The 22,142-nt window shown below is 54.1% G+C and overlaps 6 protein-coding genes and 2 non-coding genes across 8 annotated transcripts, besides 1 other annotated feature; 3 read left to right on the forward strand and 5 right to left on the reverse strand.

Annotated features, from left to right (window-relative positions):
• Positions 1-170: 170 nt before the first annotated feature.
• CYME_CMT187T lies at positions 171-3,248 on the forward strand. The gene has a single exon (XR_002461701.1). It is a non-coding gene; the product is annotated as a hypothetical transcript (transcript).
• On the reverse strand, positions 923-2,863 carry CYME_CMT188C (similar to KRR1-interacting protein; the record flags this gene model as incomplete). Its single annotated transcript, XM_005539158.1, has 1 exon — positions 923-2,863. The coding sequence occupies one exon, from the start codon at positions 2,861-2,863 to the stop codon at positions 923-925; it is 1,941 nt and encodes a 646-aa protein (XP_005539215.1).
• Positions 3,116-5,857: a sequence feature (repetitive element).
• Positions 5,858-8,482: 2,625 nt separating this feature from the next.
• Positions 8,483-9,748, forward strand: CYME_CMT190C (riboflavin kinase / FMN adenylyltransferase; the record flags this gene model as incomplete). The annotated part of the gene is made up of 1 exon (XM_005539159.1): positions 8,483-9,748. One exon carries the CDS (start codon positions 8,483-8,485, stop codon positions 9,746-9,748), a length of 1,266 nt encoding a protein of 421 aa, XP_005539216.1.
• Positions 9,749-9,781: 33 nt separating this feature from the next.
• CYME_CMT191C (hypothetical protein, conserved) lies at positions 9,782-11,218 on the reverse strand (the record flags this gene model as incomplete). Its single annotated transcript, XM_005539160.1, has 1 exon — positions 9,782-11,218. One exon carries the CDS (start codon positions 11,216-11,218, stop codon positions 9,782-9,784), a length of 1,437 nt encoding a protein of 478 aa, XP_005539217.1.
• Positions 11,219-11,243: 25 nt separating this feature from the next.
• On the reverse strand, positions 11,244-11,358 carry CYME_CMT638R. The gene is given in 3 exon segments: positions 11,244-11,263; positions 11,274-11,320; positions 11,342-11,358. It is a non-coding gene; the product is annotated as a tRNA-Leu (tRNA).
• Positions 11,359-14,375: 3,017 nt separating this feature from the next.
• CYME_CMT192C (unknown mitchondrial carrier protein) lies at positions 14,376-15,572 on the reverse strand (the record flags this gene model as incomplete). Its single annotated transcript, XM_005539161.1, has 1 exon — positions 14,376-15,572. The coding sequence occupies one exon, from the start codon at positions 15,570-15,572 to the stop codon at positions 14,376-14,378; it is 1,197 nt and encodes a 398-aa protein (XP_005539218.1).
• A 2,631-nt stretch (positions 15,573-18,203) lies between these two features.
• CYME_CMT193C (hypothetical protein, conserved) lies at positions 18,204-19,349 on the forward strand (the record flags this gene model as incomplete). Its single annotated transcript, XM_005539162.1, has 1 exon — positions 18,204-19,349. One exon carries the CDS (start codon positions 18,204-18,206, stop codon positions 19,347-19,349), a length of 1,146 nt encoding a protein of 381 aa, XP_005539219.1.
• A 793-nt stretch (positions 19,350-20,142) lies between these two features.
• CYME_CMT194C (nonsense-mediated mRNA decay protein 3) lies at positions 20,143-21,885 on the reverse strand (the record flags this gene model as incomplete). The annotated part of the gene is made up of 1 exon (XM_005539163.1): positions 20,143-21,885. The coding sequence occupies one exon, from the start codon at positions 21,883-21,885 to the stop codon at positions 20,143-20,145; it is 1,743 nt and encodes a 580-aa protein (XP_005539220.1).
• Positions 21,886-22,142: the final 257 nt, after the last annotated feature.

Below are 22,142 nucleotides of genomic sequence, written 5' to 3' on the forward strand. Positions count from 1 at the left end.
TCCGAAAGAGCCGCAGCAGAGCATCTGGCTGGAACCTGCACCCGTCCAGCGCTGCTTGACGCGACACCGCCTCCTCCTCCCATGAAACTGCACATCGATTACGCGCCGCGCCGCTGCGCTACGCGATCTGTAACGCTTTCGCTTTGGAGGTACGTCGGGGCCCGACCATCAGTACAGGGAACGTAACCTGGAGGTAGGGCGTTTGATGAATACTTTACAGTGCACTGAAAAAGAGAAAAAAGTAAGAAAAGAAAAATGAACATATTCAGAGAACGCTCGCCTAAGTAAACGTTTTGTCAACGAAAAAAAGGTGCGCTGGGACGTTGGCGGAGCGCGCGGCACGTGCCTCTGTCATTCGCCTGGTGGAATCGAGAAGCGGTACACTGGAGCGCTTCACGATTCCACAAGGCTATAAATGGGGAATATGTCAAGGCATACCCAGGTTGTTTTAATGGTAATGCTGATGTTATTGGCGATGTTGGTGCCTTCAACATCTTCGAAGGCGTCTAGAGCAGGTGCAGTGGAAGCTCGGAGCGGTGCACGATGGATAGCAGTGCTATCTTCGACGCATAGTCGGGTCTGGAGTTCACGAGCTTGTCGAGGTGTCTGACGCCAAGCGCTATGCAATTTTCCGTTTGCGGACAAGAAGCGCGGATCCGAAGGGACCCAGTGATACGGATCCACCGTAGATCTGTGGAAGAAAGCACGTGCGAGCGCTGCATCCGGAATAGTCGGGCGCGTCTTGACTTTATGGACCTTGCTGGGAATGACGGGGATCATCGCACATCGTACGCGCCAAGTGCTTGGCCAAACGAGACCGCACAGGTCGCTCTACACACCGATGCACCTGTACTGCCATGCCGTTGCTTGTAGGGAGCGCTTGCTTTCGCCTCGCGCCTAGTGCGTGAAGTTGCACGACAACTCATCGCATCGCTCGATCGGCAGTTTTGCGGAAGCGTCCGCGCTGCTGGACTTGCCGCAGCCGATAACGCTGCATGCTTGTATTGCCTCGGTGGAGTTTGCGCAGCCGTTTGGGCAGCGTCTCAATAGGCCGGAATGGCTGAATGTACTTGATCGAAGCGTAGGCGTTCAGTTCGCGTTCGTCCATGTCAAGCATCTCCTCTGGTGAGACACCGAATGAGCGCGGTTCCACTCGTCGGTACCGGAAACGAGTATTTGCCAGCAAGTCCTCGCGGTTAAACTGGTCGACGTCACTGTCGTTATCGAACGGGGTAGCAATCTCGCTTGGGTGACCGTTCATTCGATGCGAACCCGTGACCCGATCGCTACGCGCTGCAGAGCTGTCAGCGGGTCCAGAAGCGCTCTTTCCGATGCCGAAGTCGGCGTCCGGTTGCCAGCCCTCATCTGGAGCGCTCTGGTATGCCTCTCGTTCGAAGAGGTCGCGCATTGCAGTATCAAACTTGGTGGCGTCGAAATCATGGTCGCTCTCCGCAAGCGCTAGAACCCGCTCCACAAGCTCCATTTCGGAGGAGGCTCGTCCGCCGGATGACGCTGCCTTTGCCGACTGCTCCAGACCAGCAGCGCGAGCAATGCGTTGTAAGCGCTCTGTGCGTTCCGCTAAATGCACATTTCGCAAGCGACGAAGCGTCTCCAGCTGTTTGCGCTTCATGAGGTCTTCACGCGCCGCCTTGGCCTCACGCTGTCGTCTCCGCGCTTCTTGCTTTGCCGATGGCTTGCGCAGTGAGCCCTCAATTCGACGCGGGTGCGAGGGAATGAGATCCCCATGCGGCTCCTCGAAACGGAAATTGTGTGCTTGCTCGAACTGATCCTGCCTTTCGAGGAACTGCTCGTCCTCTTCTAGAGTGTCAGACGTTTGTGGATTGCGGAGATTTTCGACAGATGCAACGCGCTGCAGCAGATCATGAGCAGGCCCGAGCCATCGATTGTTCACGACATAGTCGTACAGAAAGGCATCCTTCTCGGCTACGGTCTCTTTCTCTAAGTACGCATGCTGTCGTTCTTCATCCGACTGAGGTGTAGCATCCACACGCCGAGCGTCAGTGGTGGTTCCCGGTGCCAGTGCAGACACACCAGAGACATGGGTCTGTAGGATTTCCTCCAACCGACGGTCGGTTTGTTTCACTATGAAAAAGTCTTCACTGCTCTCTTCATTCAATTCTTCGCTGACAGAGCGCTCATGATAATTCGCTACACCATCCGGCTTCATGGTTTCTCTTGCAGCCCGCTCCAAGAATTCCAGTCGAAGAGCCTCCTGCTGCTCATCGTAGACCGGTATGCGAGGACGGCGTTCCACAGTCTCCATGTCCGGGGTTACAGTTCGGTCTCTCTGGCCAACTTGCGAGGAATTCGACGACAGCTGCGACGATGACATGGACGAGGAGGAATCCGCCTCTGCCTCCCGCAGAAGCCCCTCACGCCAGTACTGATCTAGACACACGGCCTTCTCCTTTTCCGCTTTTAGCGCCAGAAGGTCGTATCCAGCGACCGGCTCTGCCTCGTCATTCGTTGTGGTTCCTGGACTAGATTCAGATCGACCACTAATACTGCCCGAGTCATCATAGAAACGATAATTTGGATCGTAGATGCGGGCATCGCGCCTTCTGATTAGCTCGAGCGTCTGCGCCCACTGCGCGTCCAGTCGTTTGGTGAGCAGCAGGCCCAGGTCATCCTCCTCGGTGCTTTCATCGGCATCACTGGATGAGGAATGCAAGGAGCTGGCACCCGATGGAGAAGGTGCCTGGTTGCGTGCTCGTGCTGGCCGCTGGTCAACGTCTCTTCGTTCGTTCAGCTGTCGTTCGACTTCTCGAAGGTTGCTAAGCTCCTCTCGCCGTTTACGCTTGTCGTACTCTCGCGCAAACTTTTGATTTATCTGCAGCTCCATAATAGAGTGCACTCTATTGCGTTCACTCGGGTCGTCAACTCGGGAAACGGCGGCGGGAACGCGTCCTTGTGGCCTTCAAATAGAGATGGTGTTGCGGCTCGTCCCTGTTACCTGATTTCGCGAGTGCAACTTGTTGTTCCCTGTTCGGGCGGGTTTCGCCTTCGAAAGATAACAGGTCCAGTTGACGCGGCTCAGTTGAAATTAGTGGTATAAGTACTCGAAGCACGGCACAGAGTCGAACGCTGCTGCCGGCAGTGTACAGTAGTGGCGAGAAGCCCGCCCTAGACACAAAGTCACCGAGTGACGTGCAGGCGCCTGCCAGACTTTTTCGACCGGCCACCCACAACTGCTTCCAACTTTTTCTCATATAGTAAAACTTTCAGAATTGTCCATCAAAGTTCCCTCTTGTTTAGTCTGGAGGTCTATTCTCCAGTACCGCACATCTCCTTACATTGATAGCGGCGTTCAAGTCTCGGTTCACAAACTCCACCTGTTTCGTGCCGTTAGGAGTTTACTCACTAATGCGAGTAGCCCACGCACTTTCGCTAGCCTTTCCATGTGCTCGTCTGTCAGCGGTCCGTACTTTGCTATATCCTCGGGGCTCCCCGGACACTTTTCCATCTAGACCCTCTGAAGTGTACACCGCAGTTCATGGTGTGTATACGATGTTCGAAACTCATCTACCGGGTTCGTAACGAAACGCCGTGCGCACTCCTTGTACACCCTCGTCGTTGGAGCTGGTGTACACCCTTTTTGGGTCTTCCATCGCCCTGCTCGGTATGCTACTACTAGCCTCTGATTTTCATCCTCCTTCAAGGCGCTCAACTCATTGAAAAAATTCGCGAACGCCCGCTGCTTTCCACAGTATAGATTCATACGCAAACGAGCCCATCTGGGCATTGTATACTCCTCCCACAGCGCATCCCAATGCGCAACACGAACTTCCATGAATTTCCGAAAAGCTTTAAAGTCTGCTTCTCGGCTCGTCACCTCGCTCGTGGCTTCCAGGTGATCCTTCATTCCTGCATCCCATGCAGAAATTTTCTTCCATGCATTCATTATACCGGATTCTCGGTAGTATCTCGCTCTCGAGATTCTCAAAAGACGCATGTCTTTTTTGACGTACGTTGCCGTCAGTCCCATCTTCGGCACGCTTCGGTGCTGCAATGGTGATGATATTCGTATTCCCCGGGTCCGCGCCAACGACAAAGTTGTTATCATGCACTTTTTGGGTCGCAGGACCCGCCTTCTTCTTTTCTTCATCCTTCGTCCCGCCAACCATAAAGGCGTTATCCTGCACCTCCTGCATCACAGGATCCGCCTTCTTCTCATCTTCATCCTCCGTCACGCCAACGACAAGGTCGTTATCCTCCGCCTCCTGCGTCGCAGGACCAGCCTCCTCCTTTTCTTCATCCTCCGTCACGGGCGCAGCCGAGGGCGGAACTGGACGATCTTTCTTCAACCGCCGGTAGTGTACACACAAGGCTACCCCATCGGTTTCGATCATCCCAGTGAATACCTTTTGCTAGCTCACTTTGAGTCGTTTGAAATCGAAGATATTCTTCCAGTACGTCTCCCTATTCTCACCGGTGAACTCTCTTCTCCTTACATCGAACTCTGAACTGATCTCCTTCATGATGCCATGAAGGACGCCGGAGTCGATAGTCCCAACATGTGACTTGATGTTTCATAATGGATCGACGTTGAAGCGCTTCCCCATTAGGACAGCCTTCCGTCTCTCCGACTCCTCATTTTTTCCTCACGCAGCTTCACCTCTGCCTTGCATTCGAGTTCACGGTCCAAAAACACGAAATAGCGCAGGATGAGGCGATAGAATCTTTCCTTATCTTTTTCAACTCGGATATCTTGTCTGTTGGATTGACCAGCCCCAAGATCGCACGGTGCTCTTGTATAGCCGCACGGGTCACAGAAGCTTCATTCCTGCTCCTGCGTGACGTCTTCTTGTAGACGAATCTGAGTTCCTGTTTATGATGGCGATCTTTTGGGACGCCATCGATAATGGCCCATATCGCCCTGCGAGACAGGCCAGCCTAGAGTGCAAAGACGGAGCGTATCATGAAACGATCGAGCTTCATGGTCATATGGTTCTTCAAGTTCGTGATGTACTTCATCGCCCCGTAGGTTTAAATATTCGAGTCACCCCTGTGTCGAGCACCGTCAAAGCAGGATTTGGCGTAATTTTAGTGGAGTGCATGTGCTCGCTCATCTCTCCTCAACGTATACCCTGTGCTAGCCATCGGGTCACGATTAAAAGTCTTGTCGGAATGTTCGTATGGAACCTCGACTTCTATGATGCCCGTCGTGTCGCGATACATCTTCCTGGCCATATGCATCATTCCTCAAACAGCCTTTTGCAATACTCATTTAGTAACACGCGACTCGGTTTTTGATGGCCTCTTGCAACTTTTCCTTGTATGCATCCTTGATATGGCGTGGAAGATAGGCTTTCGTTACCATTTTGTCGTACTGTCGTCTTTCTTGCAGCATTCGACGTGGGGCCTCCCCCTTTCGGTCCTTCTTCTTCTTTTCCTGGTCTTCTGGACTCGGCACTGATTTCTGTTTTTTTTTCTGGCAGCCGGCGACCCTGGCCCTACAGGATCGTCGACCTGCTTTTTCATAACTTTCCTTTTTTTAGTTGTTTTGAAAAAGAACGCTCTTTGAACCCTTCTGTTGTATACTGCGAAAAAGCGCTTTACTAGACTTGTTTGAGGTGTGAAACGCAATCGAACTGAAAGACTGTACTTTGCTATGACTCCAACGGAAATCCAACTTCTACAGCTGAACAACACACTACTGATCAAGATCACGGTTCCCTTCAACGGCGGCATGTGCGTCGTGTCTCATGCCTGCCTGATATCCCAGGTGCGCTCACTGACCGCGATGCATGCACCGCGCGAGACGCTAGACCCATCGATGAAGGACACGTGTCCGACACCCCGCATTGGCACATGCGTGCTCTCACCGGCGCTCTGCGGCACACGCGGCAGCGGGTAGTTTCAGAAAAAAGAGAAAGCGGACACTCCTCCGCGGATGATCTGAGCTTACAGACTTTCAGTTCTATTTCGTTTCGCCCCCGCTGCAGTGTATGTTAAGACGTCGAAATAACTGTGCAACTTACCGTATATATCGTTGGCAAATTGTCTGCAGGATATATTCATTACTGAACAGCTCATGGAGGACTGCGTTCATCCTTGAGGTCAGTCGCACAATAATACGCAGATGGTTGATGAACACTGCAAGTAACAAATATATGCGCACCGCACCAAAAACTGGTATTCTCAGCGCATGCTTGCCGTCAATGGTAGAAAACGATCCGCTGATAACCTTACGGAAACTTAGTGCAACGAAAGTGGTCACAACGGGCGTCTCTGTTTCCCAACACCTTGTCCATACTGTCCTGAAAACACCGGGATACAGGCGCAAAAGAAGACTCTATTCATTCACGGCCATCCTCTGCCAAAATCGCAATGACAGCATTCCGAGGACTGAGCGATCGGTATGAGGCACAGGGTCGTCGGGTTTGCTATTCCATTCGTTGAGACTTTCTTCGGACGAAACGGTCCGAGTATATATGGGTATTCGCGGAGCGGGGCCCCCATCGTAAATAGGATCGAAATCGAAGAGAACGAGGACATCTTCATCAGTCTTAGCTGTAGTGGATTCATTTGACGGCCTCAGTTTCGCTCCTGCGGAAGGCACATACAACAGAACCCTCTTCGCCGGATCATTGAAGACTTTTCTCAGACGTCTGGTGAGGTCCTTCGATTCCACAACGTTGCATTTCACCATTACCCTTGCATTCGAGTTTTACCGAATCTTTCGGGATAGAGCTGCTTTCTATTCCCCCGTGCGCTCCTTGATTCAACCCCATCGAGGCCGCGTTTTGTATCGTGAAACGTCATGGTCGCTCCACTGGGCAGATCTCCGACGAGTTCGCCGTACCGTGACACACCGGGGGCGCATTTCGTCTTTCTTCCACACGTCCTTCTCTGTCCAAGAAAATTCTCACCGTAGTGCATCATGAAGTGTGTTCGTTTTGAAGAAATACAATATCCAAGAGATGAGCTGGGGTGTACACTCCAGAACGTCGAGATGGAGAGAGGCCAGGGAAGCGCTTCGGCGATAGAAGAGCACGAAGAGCTGGCAGAGCAGCAAACGGCACAGAGAGAACGTGTTCGAGGAATCTTTGCATTCATGCGTTCAACGAGAGGTAATAAACGCATGGAGTCCGTGAACCAAGACTTCAACGCCGTCATCCATATCAAACGATGCGTGGTGCGGATGACGAGATGCGCGGACCTGACACGATCCATCTTTATGGGCCAGCCTCTCAGGCTCAACGTGTACAAAGAGAAATTGAAATCGATAGCAGGGGTCCGGTCGTTAAAGACTGGGAGGCATCTGCGCGTCGTTATTCATTTACCCTCCATAATTGTGAAACATTTTGTCTTTCACCGACTCTACAGAAGACGGCAATGGACTTGGGCTTGTGTCCCCGAAACGATCGATTGCAGTGAAGCATGTGGCTCCGCTTTGCACCAAGGCGACATAGACTGATAGAAATATCTGGATGAGTTCCCAATCTTTGGTTTTTTCGGGTTCTTATTGCATCATGGACGACATCGCGCACCGCAAATCCTCGATTCACTGGAAAAGTGAGCGCTTGCGTGTGCAGCTGACAACGCACTCGCATACGGGATTGTACAGAAGAAGCGCGCCATAGCACGGTGCGACACCGGCGAAGTAGATTGCATCTATCCCTCTGGACCCTTCAACGGCATACACCAAGCTATAAAGCAAGCGTTTTCGTGCTTCAGGGCGACACCGGTATTACGCAATGTGGTAGACGCATAGGCATATCTCACGAGAGTCAGGTGTCACGGTTGCGAGGCGCTCAGCGAGGCTGTGTACCTAGAACTTGAAACAGTCCTGCGAAGCGTAGGTCGCAACTCTCGCATCTGCATGGAATGCACCAACGACTGACAGAAGCGGCGAAATCGGGACCTGAACGCTTCTATCCATTTCCTTTCGACAACGAACAACGGAACTGGAGGCAAGGAATACCCCAATACATTTAAAAACGTAGATGAAACAGTGGAAAAAGAGACCAGTTGAAGAAAAAGCTCCCAATGACTGGTATTGATGATCGTAGGAAAACCCGTAAACACTGGAGTGTATGCCGCAGTCAGCAAAACGGACCCTTTCCAGGGTCGTCTGACATGACAGCATCTGGAGAATCCACGAATACGCAGCTGCAGCAGAGGCAACGGCGGCGGCGGCGGCGGCGGCGGCGCATCCACAATGCCCCGAGAAGCACCCCCGTCGCGATCCGTACGTTCACTGCACAGTGCTCCGCCTTACGACGCGTCACTGGAAGCTCACGCGCAACTGCTGCTTTCGCTGGAACTAACGTGTACAGTGCGGCCTGGAGCGTGGCGGCGCTGAACGACCAGCAAACGATTTTTCAGGGAAACACCAACGCTTTGGCGAGTGCCAGGGTCAGGGGCGTCCAGCGTCGGATTTCTCGTGTGTGCCCTCTAACGGAAATTTGTTTGCGAGGACGAGACCGAGCACGGGCTCGGGTTCACGCCCTACCCAATGGAGTACCAGCACGCCCCAGCGTCTATCCGTGTACGTCCACCGCGACCGGAAAAACGTCTCCTGCCTTTTGTGAGCGCTGCTGGCGCCTTGACGCAACGTGTCTCGGGTAGTGCGTGGCCGTGTCGACCGGCTACCCGACGGCCGCCTCCGAAGCGACGAAACACCCGCTGCTGGGTTCTGTGCAACGCGCAACAGCGGCGAATAATTGTACCCGGAAAGTTTGATGCTCTTCACATTGGGCATCGAGAGCTTGTTTTACGGGCAGCGAGCTACGGAAAACCGGTCATTCTCACGTTCTCAGGCATGGCGGAAGTGCTAGGCCGCAGGGCGCAGTTGCCGATTGTGGCACGAACCCACATGGAGCACATAATTCGAAACTGGTTCGCATTCCCCGGCCGAGACGCAGATCGTCCTTTGCTGAACAGTCCTCTGAAACCCATAGTACAGGACGCAGACGCGTTCGAGGTTGTGGTCGTGCCGTTCGCCGAGATTCGCCACCTCTCGCCCGAGGACTTTATTGTACAGTTCTTGTACAGGGAGCTGGGCGCTGGCGGCATTGTATGCGGCTGGGATTGGCGCTTTGGTTATCGGGCGGCTGGCGATGTCGCGCTGTTGAAGAGCCTTTCGGCAGCGCTTGGACGAGAGAGCCCCAGCGGCTGGGTCTTTGAAACAGTACCACCAGTGCTCTCTCACGGTGACAGGGTTTCGTCGTCTACAGTACGCCGCCTCCTCGCCGCGGGCCGTATTCACCAAACCACGCGCATGCTCGATCGATTCCACGCTTGTACAGCACGATGCACAGTGCTTCGCAACAGCACCGAGTTTCTGGAACTGTGTGTGGATTCGTGGGAAAACCAGCCACCAGCACCGTCTCGTCTTTACGAGTGTCGTGTTGAACTCCGCGTACGTTGTAACGAATCCACCATCGCAAAAGACGTGTCTTGGAAACGTCTCAATGCCTATGTGTGGATCGAGTCAAGCGAGCGATCCGAGAGCGCAAGCGTACACGGCATCGCGGGTGCACCACTGCCGCTGCCGCTGCCACTGCCACGCCTCATCCAACTCTGGACCTGTGATCGAATGGATGTACCGGTGAATGAATTCGGGGTATCGGTAACCAGCGACCGAGGTCGCGAACTCGGGGTGCTGGAACGAGCTCTCTGCAATGCATCCGCGGTGGATGTGACACTCGAATTTCGTTCCGTTGTCACTGCATCAACGCCGGTGCTCGTGAACCGTTCGCCTCTGACGCGTTACACGTAGCGTCCGATGGTCCATTGGCGGTTCGTGGCGACTCTAGGGTCCCGTTTGACCGGTGGCCTGCAAACCAGCCCATCTGAAGAACTGGACAAAATGGATTCCTCCGTAAAAATTGTTCAGGAATCGCAGTGAAACAATCAACGAGCGATTCAAGACAGCGTGATTCGCGAAAAGCATATGTGAGAGTCGTTCGAGGCCCTCTACCAGCTGGAATCGCGGATTACTGGATAGCGCCATGAAAGCGCCCCAGCCGATCGAGTTCGGGAGCACTGGCGGCATCGGCCGAACGGGCGTGTAGTGGGCATCCATGGCCTTGCGCAGGTGCAACAGGCCATAGGTGATGGCGGTGCCGACGACGCCACTCGCAAAACCGATCAAAAAGTACTGCGCAGATGTATGCAGAACGGTGAGCACTCGTGACGGCAGCGTGTACACTCGCAGTGGTGGCAAGGACTTTTCGAACGCGTTCGCTGGCAGTGACGTTGCCCAATTGAGATAGCGCTGCCATACGCTCCCGATTAGTCCTCGCTGAACGGCACCCGTTTCCAGCTGCGACATCTGCGGGAACGGCGTGTAGGGCGCAAGCAACACCACAAATGAGGCCTCCACAACGGTGCCGACGACCAGATCAGAGAGCACATATTCGAGCTCGTCGACGAGTTCTCTTCCTCGTACGAGAAACTCACCGACGAGTTGTGTTCCGTTCCCGATGTATTCCTGGGCCAGGAGCTTGAAAATGAACTCGGGATCTGCGAGCACGCGATCTCGAAAGAACCGCCATTGCAAGAGCCACGCCACCAAGCCGCGGTCCTGGGCAAGGTAACGGGCGAGCGTTCGTCGCTCTATCCAGCCATGTTGGATCGCTTGAACGACTTCCGGCGGCAAGCTCTGAAGCGAACGTTTGTACGCGCGAAGCACACCGGCGATCTCTGGATCCGGAGACCAGTAGTCGCCGTGTTCGTCCGGGCCTTCGTAACGGCCACCCGAGCCACCATTGCCTTTCCCGAACGACCCGTTACCGCCGTTGTTGCCGCTGTCGACGCCACTGGTCGGGCTGGGGCCGCTCAACCCGTGGTCTACGTTCTCCGACAGCGACGCCGTCTCGCTGCCAACAACAGTACCTGGCTGTGGCTGGGATCTGTGTCGATCACGATCCTCCAGCCCGAGGCAGCTTGAAACAGACCGCGTCCGCGCGAGTCCCGGAAGCAGGTGGCGATCGCTGTTACGTCGCGACGCTGAGGATCGGCTTCGCCACACGCGTATGTTTCCCAAAAGTTTCACCGGGGGATCACCATGAGAACGCACACGACGTCGGGAAACGAGCGCCGGCAGCGCTGCTTCTGTTCTGGAGTACGCTCGGCGTGGGACGCGGCCCCCGTGGAGCGCCCTCACCAGTTGACGCTCAGGACAGTAACGTCCGCGCCTAGATGCACCCGCAACTGCTCCAGCTGGCGTCAGAAATGCACAAAACATATGTTTAGTGCAAAAAGGGTTGCCTAACCACTCGGACACGCCAGTGAAGTCAGTGTACTGGCGACGAGATTCGAACTCGCGAGCGCATACCGCGCAGTGGATATCGCAGACCCGGATGAGCCGCTTAAGTCCACCTCCTTGCGTGGAGCAGAAAAATGGTCGCTTATTCAGATATAAAGACAGCGGCGCTATGACTAGCTTGCGACTGATTTTTCCTTTCAAGTCCGTTTTGGTGCATATCGTTTCGTTCAGGTGCGTACCGGGACCGGCCGCCTGCTATCGGTGTCGGTTCGTTGATCTGCGCTTATTTCGCGCATTAGAGGCCTGTCCCACGAAGGCTGGATCGTGTCAGCGACTTGGGTCTCGTCTCCAGCACACCGCATATCGTGTGATATGGATGGCGGCGTTAAAGTCTCGGTTCACGAGATCCTTGCGCGCATTGATTCTGGTGGAACGCGCCAATGCTAGCATTGGTCGAACTCGTGCCCACAGTGCCACTTCAGTCTCGTCATCGCTCCGTCAGAGGCAGACACCCTTTCTGGTCAACTTCTCCTTTTTCTTCGTCTTCTTCTTCATCACTTGCTCTGCGTCGCTCAACAGTCGGCGAGAAGAGGATTTTTTCGATTTTCTTCGGCGGTTGGTGGTGACGGCTCTCCAGGATCCTCGACCTGCGTACCAATATCATTCAGTTGGAATTTTCGTTTCTTCAAATGAATGCACTTGTTTATGCCCCTAGGCGAGGTCCTTCCCGTATCGAAAAGCACTTGCTGAAGGAAGACGAAATGTGCCCCATCATGTGACAATGTGGAGGACGCTTCAGCGATTCGCCGAATAGAGCGATCCTTACTTTTCACGATAGAAAGCACTCCTTCGATTGTGCTGAATCACCGAAATGTACGGAGGAATGGGAAGCAGCTCTGGCCCTATAGAATCGGGAAACGCTAGAACGCAAGTGGAATGGTGAAATACCACAATATCCAACAGAAAGACGTCTTCAGACCTCAGAGGAAAGTCTTCAACGAATTGACAAAGAGGTTGGTGATGTTGTACGCGCCTTCTCTACGTGCGCAACTGAGGCTGCCAAGTGAATCCACTGCACCCAGAACAGACGATGATGTCCGAATTCTCTCCGAGTCCGATCGTACATACAACGCGTTCCTTCTCCGCGAAGATTCATAGACCCTCTGATCGTCTCGTCCGAGGCAATTCTCATCCATCTTAGAAACAAACAGACGTCCCTGCGTTCCATACCTATCGCAACGTTGCAGGAACGCTTTAGGTGCAATATCGGTGCAAGATGGCCGTGCTTGAAACTGGACTTTTTGCGACTGTATCCCAGAGGTTTCAGGACCATACGAACAAGCAGTTGAGAAACAGAGGCACCTGTGGTGGCTTCTATCGTCGCTTTTTGCTTTCCATAAGTTTATGGACAGGTCGACTTCTACCATCGACCGCAAGCACGCTTCGAGTGCAAATACTTCACTCTTTCAGTGTTCCTGAACCATCTGGGTCCTGTAGTATGACTAACATGGGTGAGTAATGGAGTCCTCCTTGCACTGCTCACTAAACAATACGTATCCTACAGGCAATTCGTATACAATCTATACCGTAAAGTTCCATCTTCATTTCGATCTCTTGCTATTTACCGCAGCAGGGGAGTGAAACAAATTTGAGTTGAAACCCATAATCGGTGCCGCATTCGGGGCAGCCTTGACGGCGACGCGGCATCCTAGTAGAGTAGGATCTATCGACGGCAAGCGAGCGAGCAAGCGAACTACTCCGTGCTATGCATGCCGTGAGGTGTCCAAGTACCGCCAGCCGGCGGTCAACACCTGCGGTACAAATAACACTGCCGCTTGACGGATGCTTCTCTGGTTGCTGATGCCCGAAGCGCATTCGGGTGTCCCTGGTCCATGGAAACGAGCTGTCGAGGGGAAACATGGTCGGTGAGCGTGCATACTGGTAACACTGACGGGCAATGTGTCGCGCGTCATACGCTCATCTGCATCAACGTCAGGTCTCGAGGAGGAAAGGCCAGGTCCGCGCGTATGCACTGTTCAGGGATTTCCGTTCCATCATTCCGATAACGATGCGCGCATGTCCAGCAGTTTCGAAAGGATGCGCATCACGCCAAGAATGCCGCAGGCCAAAAATTTCGGTACGCATTGCTGCCGCCACTAGAGAGCCAGTTCACCGGGACGTATGTGCTAATGCACTTGTGCGGCAGGCACACGCGTTTCCGCACTTGACAGGATCTGACGCTGACGACTGCAGACGCTTCTCCTGCCCGCGGTATCACTTGAGCGCTACTTCGTCCTCGGCTCAGTTGCGAGGAGGCGAACGCATGCGCCTCTCCAGATGAGTAGCCTTTTCGTCGCTAGAAAAGAATCCCATGTACCACTGGAGTATTGTGGGGCGTGACGCTCTGAGATGTTATCCTTGGCAATTTACAAAGTACCCACTCGAGCAAGAAATGTACGTCAAAAAACATGCGAGGCGCAGTGAACGAGGCGTGCCATTTTTCATCGTACATTAGCTACATGCGACTCGTGTGGGCGCGATGTGCAGGAAACACCTTACGGACGCTTATCATGAAATTCTCGTGACTCTCACTAGTCTCGACGAACAATCCAAATCGTGATCCAATCGAAGCAGCAGCAGTTAGGTTTTCACTCCAAGTCGCGGGATCCGGTGATTGCTCTTCACAAGACGGCCACGCTAAGGTAGCGCACATTTTGGTTTATGGAGGATCCATGCATTGACCTAGGAGCTCTTGCATCCGCAATCGTTTTCAGCGTCCAAGGAAGCGATCCTGAATCCACTCCAGCCTCCACGACGTACTACGATCCCCTGCCAACGCTCTTCGTCGGGAATGATCGTGCAATGCTACCAGCAGCCAGCCGGGTGCCGAACCAAACCTAGGTGCCTCCTTCGATACCCGATATGCCGCTCACGCACGAACGCAGGCTTACAGAGCAGCGCTCAGGCGTCTTGGGGGTACCAACTCGACGCTGTTGCCGCGCATATGACGACGTACTGAATGCCCAACGCATCGAATGCGAAGAGGCTCCCATGCAGCCATGCATGCCGCACTGATCGGGCTATCGTCACGCGTTCAGCACCGACTCTTTTTATCGAATGGATCCAATCTCACATGTCATGGATACAAGTTGTGCTCGACATGATTTGCGGCCTCGCAGCAAAGTGCACGTTGGATGCGCACTAGCGCCGCCCTGGACCAATCGAAGCTCGCCAGGAACAGCGTTGAAGAGGGCATCTTGTACAAAATGCGGAGCCATGTGCCAGCCCATAGCGTCATCGGACCCTCCTCGCGAGCGATCTGGTAAATGGCCTGCCAGACGCCAGCATACTCGCCGTAGGGCCGGGCCATGAGGCGTGTACGTGCGATGTCCATCGGCATCGTGCAGATCGCCGCAACGGTGCCGGCTACGCTTCCGGTCCAGACAGGTTTGCGTCCATTACCCAAAGCATCCGCGGTCGCTATATGATGCCCATCACCGGTCTTGGAGTCCGCGTGCATGCGTCGCTGCACGAAAAACTCATTGAGCGACTCGTAGACAACAAAGAGAGACACTGCGAACGGTACGTCTCGGGCAACTTGAGCCCAAAACCCGCGATAGAGACCTCCGCGATGCAGAGGCTGTCTCGCCAACGCTCGCAATGCCGATATCGCGTTTTGATGCTGTCCAGTTTGGACTTGCTGTTTGATGACCTCTGGCGGAACGCGAACCAATGAGGCGACTGTATCCGCCAACGCAGCGGCAATCGCAATACGAACGATCGTCCTCGGTGTTGATCGCCGCACAACATCGGGAGTCGGCTCTGCAACGTGCATCATGGATTTCAGCGCTTCGTAGGTGGCCATGTAGACGGCCTGGGCGGGTGCGTTTCCGATGACCGCCACCGGGAGGCCGCGCCAGAAACCCAGTACCCCATGTCGATTGACTATGCTGCGTGCAACGAATACGAGACGACGGTGCCATGGTAACCCCCGAAGCTGTGCCATCGTGGCGCTCTGCATGTTTGTTTTGATGGTGTCCAGCGGAATGAGTACCGTTCGTGTCACGAAAGCCGCCATGACCCCCGCGGCAAAGTTCACCCACGCTGGAGCGCTCTCCGCAACTCGTGCACGCTGCACGTCGTGCACATCGTGAGCATTACGGTGCCTTACACTGCACAAGTCTACGGCTGTTCTCATCGAGCTTCGATACCTTTTCTCAATGGAGACTTGGTGTTCTCGCACCAACAGACCAGGGTGCGCGGCTGCGCGCTCGTAGCCTCGGCAAGCACGCGTCGATAACGCGGGGCTCGATGCGAACGGCAACCACTCCATTTTCCAAATGCCCAACGTATAAACACCCTTTTCCCTAAATGTTATGAGAATGGACGTCTAGTGCATTATCTTTGCACACTTCATCCCTGCCGCTCTCTCACGGCACGCTGCCTACGCAACGACGATGAACGTATTCATCGATGCCACGCGCTGCGCCCGGCGCTGCGCATCCAGGAGCGCCGGCGGCGGCCAGCCGACGCGGCGCGAGACCCGCCGCAGCGTCGCGCGGCATCGCAGCGGGAGAAACTGCTTTGGCAGCAGCAGCAGCAGCAGCAGCAACAGCAGCAACAGCAGTAGCGGTGGTAAACGTTGCACGGCGCGATGCGCCCCTGGTTACCCACATCGCTGCGTATGTCATGCTTCATTTCGTGTCTCATAGCGGATGCTACGGCCGTGTTCGATTCGAATGCGACGATGAACGATTCGCGCTGATCCTGTCGTTCGCTCATTTTCCGAACTATTTTAGATGTTCAGCCTCGACATGCAAGGTGCAGCAGTCAGAGCGTACGGCTAGGCGCCTTGTATAAGGATACTCGGTCGTCGTTCGGGGTAGCTCCTTTGGATCAATGCCGGTTGGATTCGGTACGTCACTGGTATCCATGTGATTCGCAAAGACATTGAACGAGGGTTCGCCAAACTAGCCGATATGATTATCCGATAAATATGCCCAAGCCTCCATGATTCTCCTTTTGTCATATGCAGCGTGCTGAATCCACGCATGCTTCAAGTCTTCGACCGTTGTGTTTCGAAGAAATTCGCAGGGCGCAGCAGCTGGCGCCGCTGGATTGACGACGTAAAATACAACTGCAGGTCGTCTGCTAGCGACTTTTCCATAAGCTCACACCCGAAAGTTCACGGAACCGTTCCCGTCAAATCATCGATACTGATCCACGGACGAGGCCTCCTCTGTTTGTGGCCGTAAATAACATGTCAGTCTACAACAAGCTGATACCTCGAACGAAATATGCTCCCAGAGGCTCCCGTCTCTCCTGTTACGATGGCAATGGATTTTGAGCTCGGACTTGCGTCATTGGAGCAATCGCGTTGAGCGGAAAGTGCGTCACCGCTTTGCACAAAAGGAGCCTATACGCATCGAAATTGCCGGACTTGTTCTCGAGACAGGATTTTCCTTCCAGTACTTGCTTCATCATGGACAACATGGCTTCTTCGGATCCTCTGTAGAATGGAACACGTTGGGCATAATTCTACAGCAGACAGCGTGCTCGCCGAGGGCATCACCCAGAAGAATCATGTTATGGTCGGATATTGTAAAGTGCGTGGAAACGGAGGAGAGCATTTCGGAGAGCCTCCTGTGTCAGTCAGGGGCATCTGCCGAGCGATAAAGCAAGCGTTCACGCGCCACCCGTCGACGCTGGAATTAGAAGATGTGATGGACATATGGAAACGCTTGACCACAGTCACCTGTGACCACTGCAAAGCGTGTACCGAGGCGGAATATTAAGAAGATAGACATGTCGAGCGAGGCTTCGGTCGCAACTTCCGCCTTTGCACGAAATTCATCGACAACGTCCGAAAGTAGTGAAATCAGAGCGTTCACACCGCCGCCAGCTCCCTGCAAATGCTGACGACGGATCTAAAGAAACAGTAGAAACAGGCGCATTCGTAGCCAGAGATCACAAGGACCTAAAGGAAGCAGTCGAAGAAAAAGCTTACAACGGCTGATGTTGATAACAATGTTAAGAGAACCAGTGTTTCATGTGTATGCCCAAGTCAGGTAAGTTGAGCCTTTCCATTTGCTATCGACATTTCGCGTTGCCACTGGATGCATACGCATACGCGGCGCTGTGCAGGTGCCCAACACCGCAGGAGAACTCGAAACGCCGCCCGCATCCAATCGATTTGGGGAAAGCGCCGGCCAATATAAAAGACTGCATAATTCAAGAAAAAGCATCCAATCGATTCGGGGAGCAACGACGGCCAATGTAAAAGACTGCATAATTCAAGAAAAAGCATCCAATCGATTCGGGGAGCAACGCCGGGCAATATAAAAGACTGCATAATTCAAGAAAAAGCATCCAATCGATTCGGGGAGCAACGACGGCCAATGTAAAAGACTGCATAATTCAAGAAAAAGCATCCAATCGATTCGGGGAGCAACGCCGGCCAATATAAAAGACTGCATAATAAAAGACTGCATAATAAAAGACTGCATAATTCAAGAAAAAGCATCCAATCGATTCGGGGTGCAACGCCGGGCAATGTAAAAGACTGCATAATTCAAGAAAAAGCATCCAATCGATTCGGGGTGCAACGCCGGGCAATGTAAAAGACTGCATAATTCAAGAAAAAGCATCCAATCGATTCGGGGTGCAACGACGGCCAATGTAAAAGACTGCATAATAAAAGACTGCATAATTCAAGAAAAAGCATCCAATCGATTCGGGGTGCAACGCCGGGCAATGTAAAAGACTGCATAATTCAAGAAAAAGCATCCAATCGATTCGGGGTGCAACGCGCACGGGCACCTCATACACAGATCCGCCGCCAGCGATTGATGCCGAGGCGCGTCTTCCGATCCTAGTCAACAGGCTTCCAGGGCTACGCGCTCTGCTACGAGTGCTTTCTCCCTGGGCGGAGCAGAGGTCTTTGTGTGAGCCATTCACGGGAGTAATGGCCCCTGTCCCCCGACCTGGACCGCTGTCGCCGAGTTCTCGGGGGAAGACGAACGCTGCGGGTGAGGAGTGCTCACTGAGTGGCAGCTGCGGACCCGAAGCCTGCACACGTCGGCGAGACGATCGCGTTGCAAAACCGGGACTCTCCGTTTCTTGTCGCTGGTCTGTTTCCACTAGTCCTGGATCAGCGAGCAAAGTCATAGAGGTGGTCGGAGACCGCGCTCAGGCCACCGTGTTGACGAAAGAGTCTCGAAGCGTACTCGGAGGCAGCCCGAGTAGTGGACGGCTCTTGCCGTGCCTCGGCTCCGGCAACGGGGTGCCAGGCCAGAGCACGGCGCTGCCGAAAGGCGCTCCTGCTCGTGGCGCTGGGCGCGAACACCTGGAGCAATCTTTCCTTGACTTTGGGCAGCGGAACGGTGCGGGACCGGTGACTTGCCCCGAGTGCGGATGTACATATGTGGTAGGTGTTGCCGCAGACGAACGCGCGCATACCAGCGAACATCAACTGTTCCTTTATGGGGTTCCAGTGACGCACCCTCGCTTCCTCGACGCTGCGGTCGATTTGGGCAAAGCCCCTGAGCAGCAGTGGCCCGCGTTTGAGCGCATCCCGGGATGGATTGTGCACGTCAGTACGAGCAGAGGCAGAGCAAGCGCTGCGCAACACCAAAACAGATCAGGAAATATCCTGCACGTCCAACAGCCATGGTTTAAGACGCTCTGGAGATTGGCCTGTAAGGATTGGAGTGCTCATGCGGAAGCATCGGAGCCTACGATACCTTTTGGTACGGAGCTTTCAGAAGCGGTTCCACCAATCTGGATCTTTGTCTATATTGGCAGACAGCGCCGCAATGCCATCGGACTTGTCGTCGCGCGTGCCCTGACGCTACGGGAGCCATTAGACCATGTGCGGCAGGAGGCACCCTGGTGTGGACTCGAGCGTGTCTGGGTCCACACTGCATATCGTCGATGCGGGGTGGCAACCGCTCTCGCGGACACAGCACGAGCACATGTCTGGGCTGCAACAGTGGTTCCGCGCCATCGCTGCGCGTTCACGGAACTGACTACCGCCGGTGATGCATTTGCAGCTGGGTACGTCGGTGGTCGGGATCGAATTCGGTTGTACAAACCTACAAAGCACATATAGTTTCCAAGGGCGATATGTGTTGCTACCTTTATCGAGGACGGCTTCTTCTCCGTTTGATGATTTTGTAGAGCGTGCGCGGGGGTCAATGGATGGTGCTATTTTCAGATGCTGCGCTCCTGCAGTTCAGGTCGAGTTTCAGTATCGAGGGACAAGGGGTGCAGTGGAGGCGTCCCGGCATCAAGCGAGCCCTGGTTAGCGCGTGGGAGTCAATGTCCCAGGACGGCGTTCCGTGACGTGTCGCGCGGGTATCCACGGTGATCCTCAGAGATACTCGGCGAAAAAGGTAAAGTGGCGAAATAAAGCCTCGTTCCTATCGCCGTCATAGAGAGTGATTCAGAGCATGCTCTGGGTGTTTTCTGTGTGCAATGGACCCAGGGTAACCTTCATGAATGGGGAAAAGCGGCGCGCGGACCTGGGCCGCACATGCCGATGCAACGCTCGTCTTCGACGCCTCTTGAGTCGCTGCGTAAGGCACTCTAGTGATCTGACTGAGTGCATGACAGATGCATAAAAAATCTTCAAACAATTCAGTGAAAGATATGATGCGGCGTGAAACGCGAGCCTCACAGGTATCGAGCCGTACTTAGCTGCCGTTCATGATCCCAGCATCACGAGCAACATCCAGAGACACGCGGGAATCCCCCATTGGGCCTTGCACGCTTCCGAAGTAGGACGATGCAGGGTATCCCATTGTACAGCCATCAAATCTTACAGCACTAGACGAGCGGGGTAATCACGCTCCGAGTACTCATCCTTGTCCGCCTTCACGAGAACAATGCCGCTCGATAGCAGTTCAACTAGTCACTGCATCCTGGCCCTGATCCGCATCATCGGATATATCGAGGCCATCAAGCAACTCATCGAGACTCACACTGGGATAGTCGTCAGACTGGTCTGCATCCGTGTCTGCTTCAAGCACCGCATACGCATTCATTCCACGCTGTCCGTCGAAACGATTCGCATTCTGAACATTTCGTCGACTCTGACCTTGTGCTCGTTCAGATGCAGTCCACTTCCGATCCCCAGGATAGCGAATCCCAAGTCGTCCGAGACCATCCTCCACAAACTTGGTGGGATCTTTGTACAGATTCACCGTCGCTCGAAGCTCCGGATCCTGTTCCAGCTCCTGCATAAACTCCTCACGATCGCGCTCCAGAGCGACATCGCGCTGGTCCCGTTGTCGCCCAGTGACGCGAGCGCCTTCTCGCAAGGCATGCCGATGCTCACCAACATCGCCATCATCTTTGGGAAGCTCGCGCAAAGTCCATATCCGCTGCTTGGTGCGATCCCTCTGGGGATAACCTCGCTTCACGAGAACGATTTCCGGCAGTGTCGCTTTCAACGAATCGCTTTGCAGGGATTCGAACAAGTCGCTCTCATTCAAATTGGCCGAAACTAGATCGTAACCGAGCACAAGGTCACCCGCCTTGAGAATGTTTCCAAGGTGTGTGCGAACCAAAAACTGTTGATCATTCACACCCAGGTCTGCAGCACGAGCAACCGTTGCGTCTGCAAGGCGAAATCGCTGGTCCAGGTGCCCGCAGCTAGTCGCCGCTGGATCCCGCTCCACAGGTTCCACATCGAGCACCACAAACGCTGTGAGGCGACGCGCATTCATCAATGCTGTTAAGCCGAGGCGCCAGTAGGTGGCCCCGTCGATATGGTGCTCAAACCCAGTGAGCGGATCAAGCAGACGAATCTGGTTCGTGATCCGATGCACGAGCAGGAGGCTGGAGAGTCCACCCAGTTGCGTCGCAACTCGTGGTGGCAGATACACCAGATCCTCGCGGCAAATTGGTGGTATTTCCGCTGAAAACGTATACTTGTATCGATACACGTTGTTGCTGGGGTCATGCGACACCAGATGATTGCTCTGACGTTGACGAACACAGGCAACGTTATGCAGAAAGCTCAGGAATTTGAGCGCGTGTGAACGATGAACAAAGTAAAAGTCGAGTCCATCCTTCTGCTGTCGAATGCCTAAAACATCCTCGTGAGCGTTGTGCTTCAGAATCAACTGCTCAAGATAGAAGAGCGTTCGCTTGTGGTCTACGCGCTGTCGGAGCTGGACGACGGCTTCCCAAGCCTCGATTTTCGCAGCTTCCCGTTTACAGTCCGCGCACTGCTGGAGTTCCACTACGAACTCAACGATAAACGATTGTTCGAGAATGGTGCGGTTCAGGACTTCGTCCTGTACGGTTAAGCGAAGTCGGATGCGCCGCGAGTGCGGCTCCGTCCATACAAAAGCCGCATCGACAAGGTGCAGCTTCACAAGCCGCTTCAGTCGCTTTAGACAGATCGTCATCAACTCCTTTGATTCAAGATCCGCACGGACCCAAGTTTTCGGTGGAACAAGGTAGCGACCACAGAACTTGCAGTACACCAGCGCACACTGCTTCGGGAAGCCCTGCGTAAGGTCTACCTGACTCCGCAAACAGTGTACGCACATGTTGCTCGGGTTGGCGGTAATTGGCGCCCCGCAGAGACAACATAGAATCGTGACTGTCGATTGGTCCTGAACTGAAGTCGTACCCATGGTACGCGACAAGTTCCAACGACCACGAAAGTCGTCGAACAAAGTCAGAGCAAGCGCCTGGAACGACTTGGCTGCTCCACGTCGCCACAGGCGCCTGCAGGGCAACGCGTTGCGCTGCTGTTAACGCGCTCCTGTTCGGCCAGCCGGTGTCTTCTCCAGCGAACGCGTCCGAAAGAGGTTTCACAGGGGGGAGCGATTGGTTCTCGTGACCTCTAGTCTCCTATTGAGCAAACAACATAACAGCGCTGGCCGGAAGC

The sequence above is a fragment of the Cyanidioschyzon merolae genome, chromosome 20, assembly GCF_000091205.1.
Source record: "Cyanidioschyzon merolae strain 10D DNA, chromosome 20, complete genome".
Lineage (NCBI taxonomy): Eukaryota > Rhodophyta > Bangiophyceae > Cyanidiales > Cyanidiaceae > Cyanidioschyzon > Cyanidioschyzon merolae.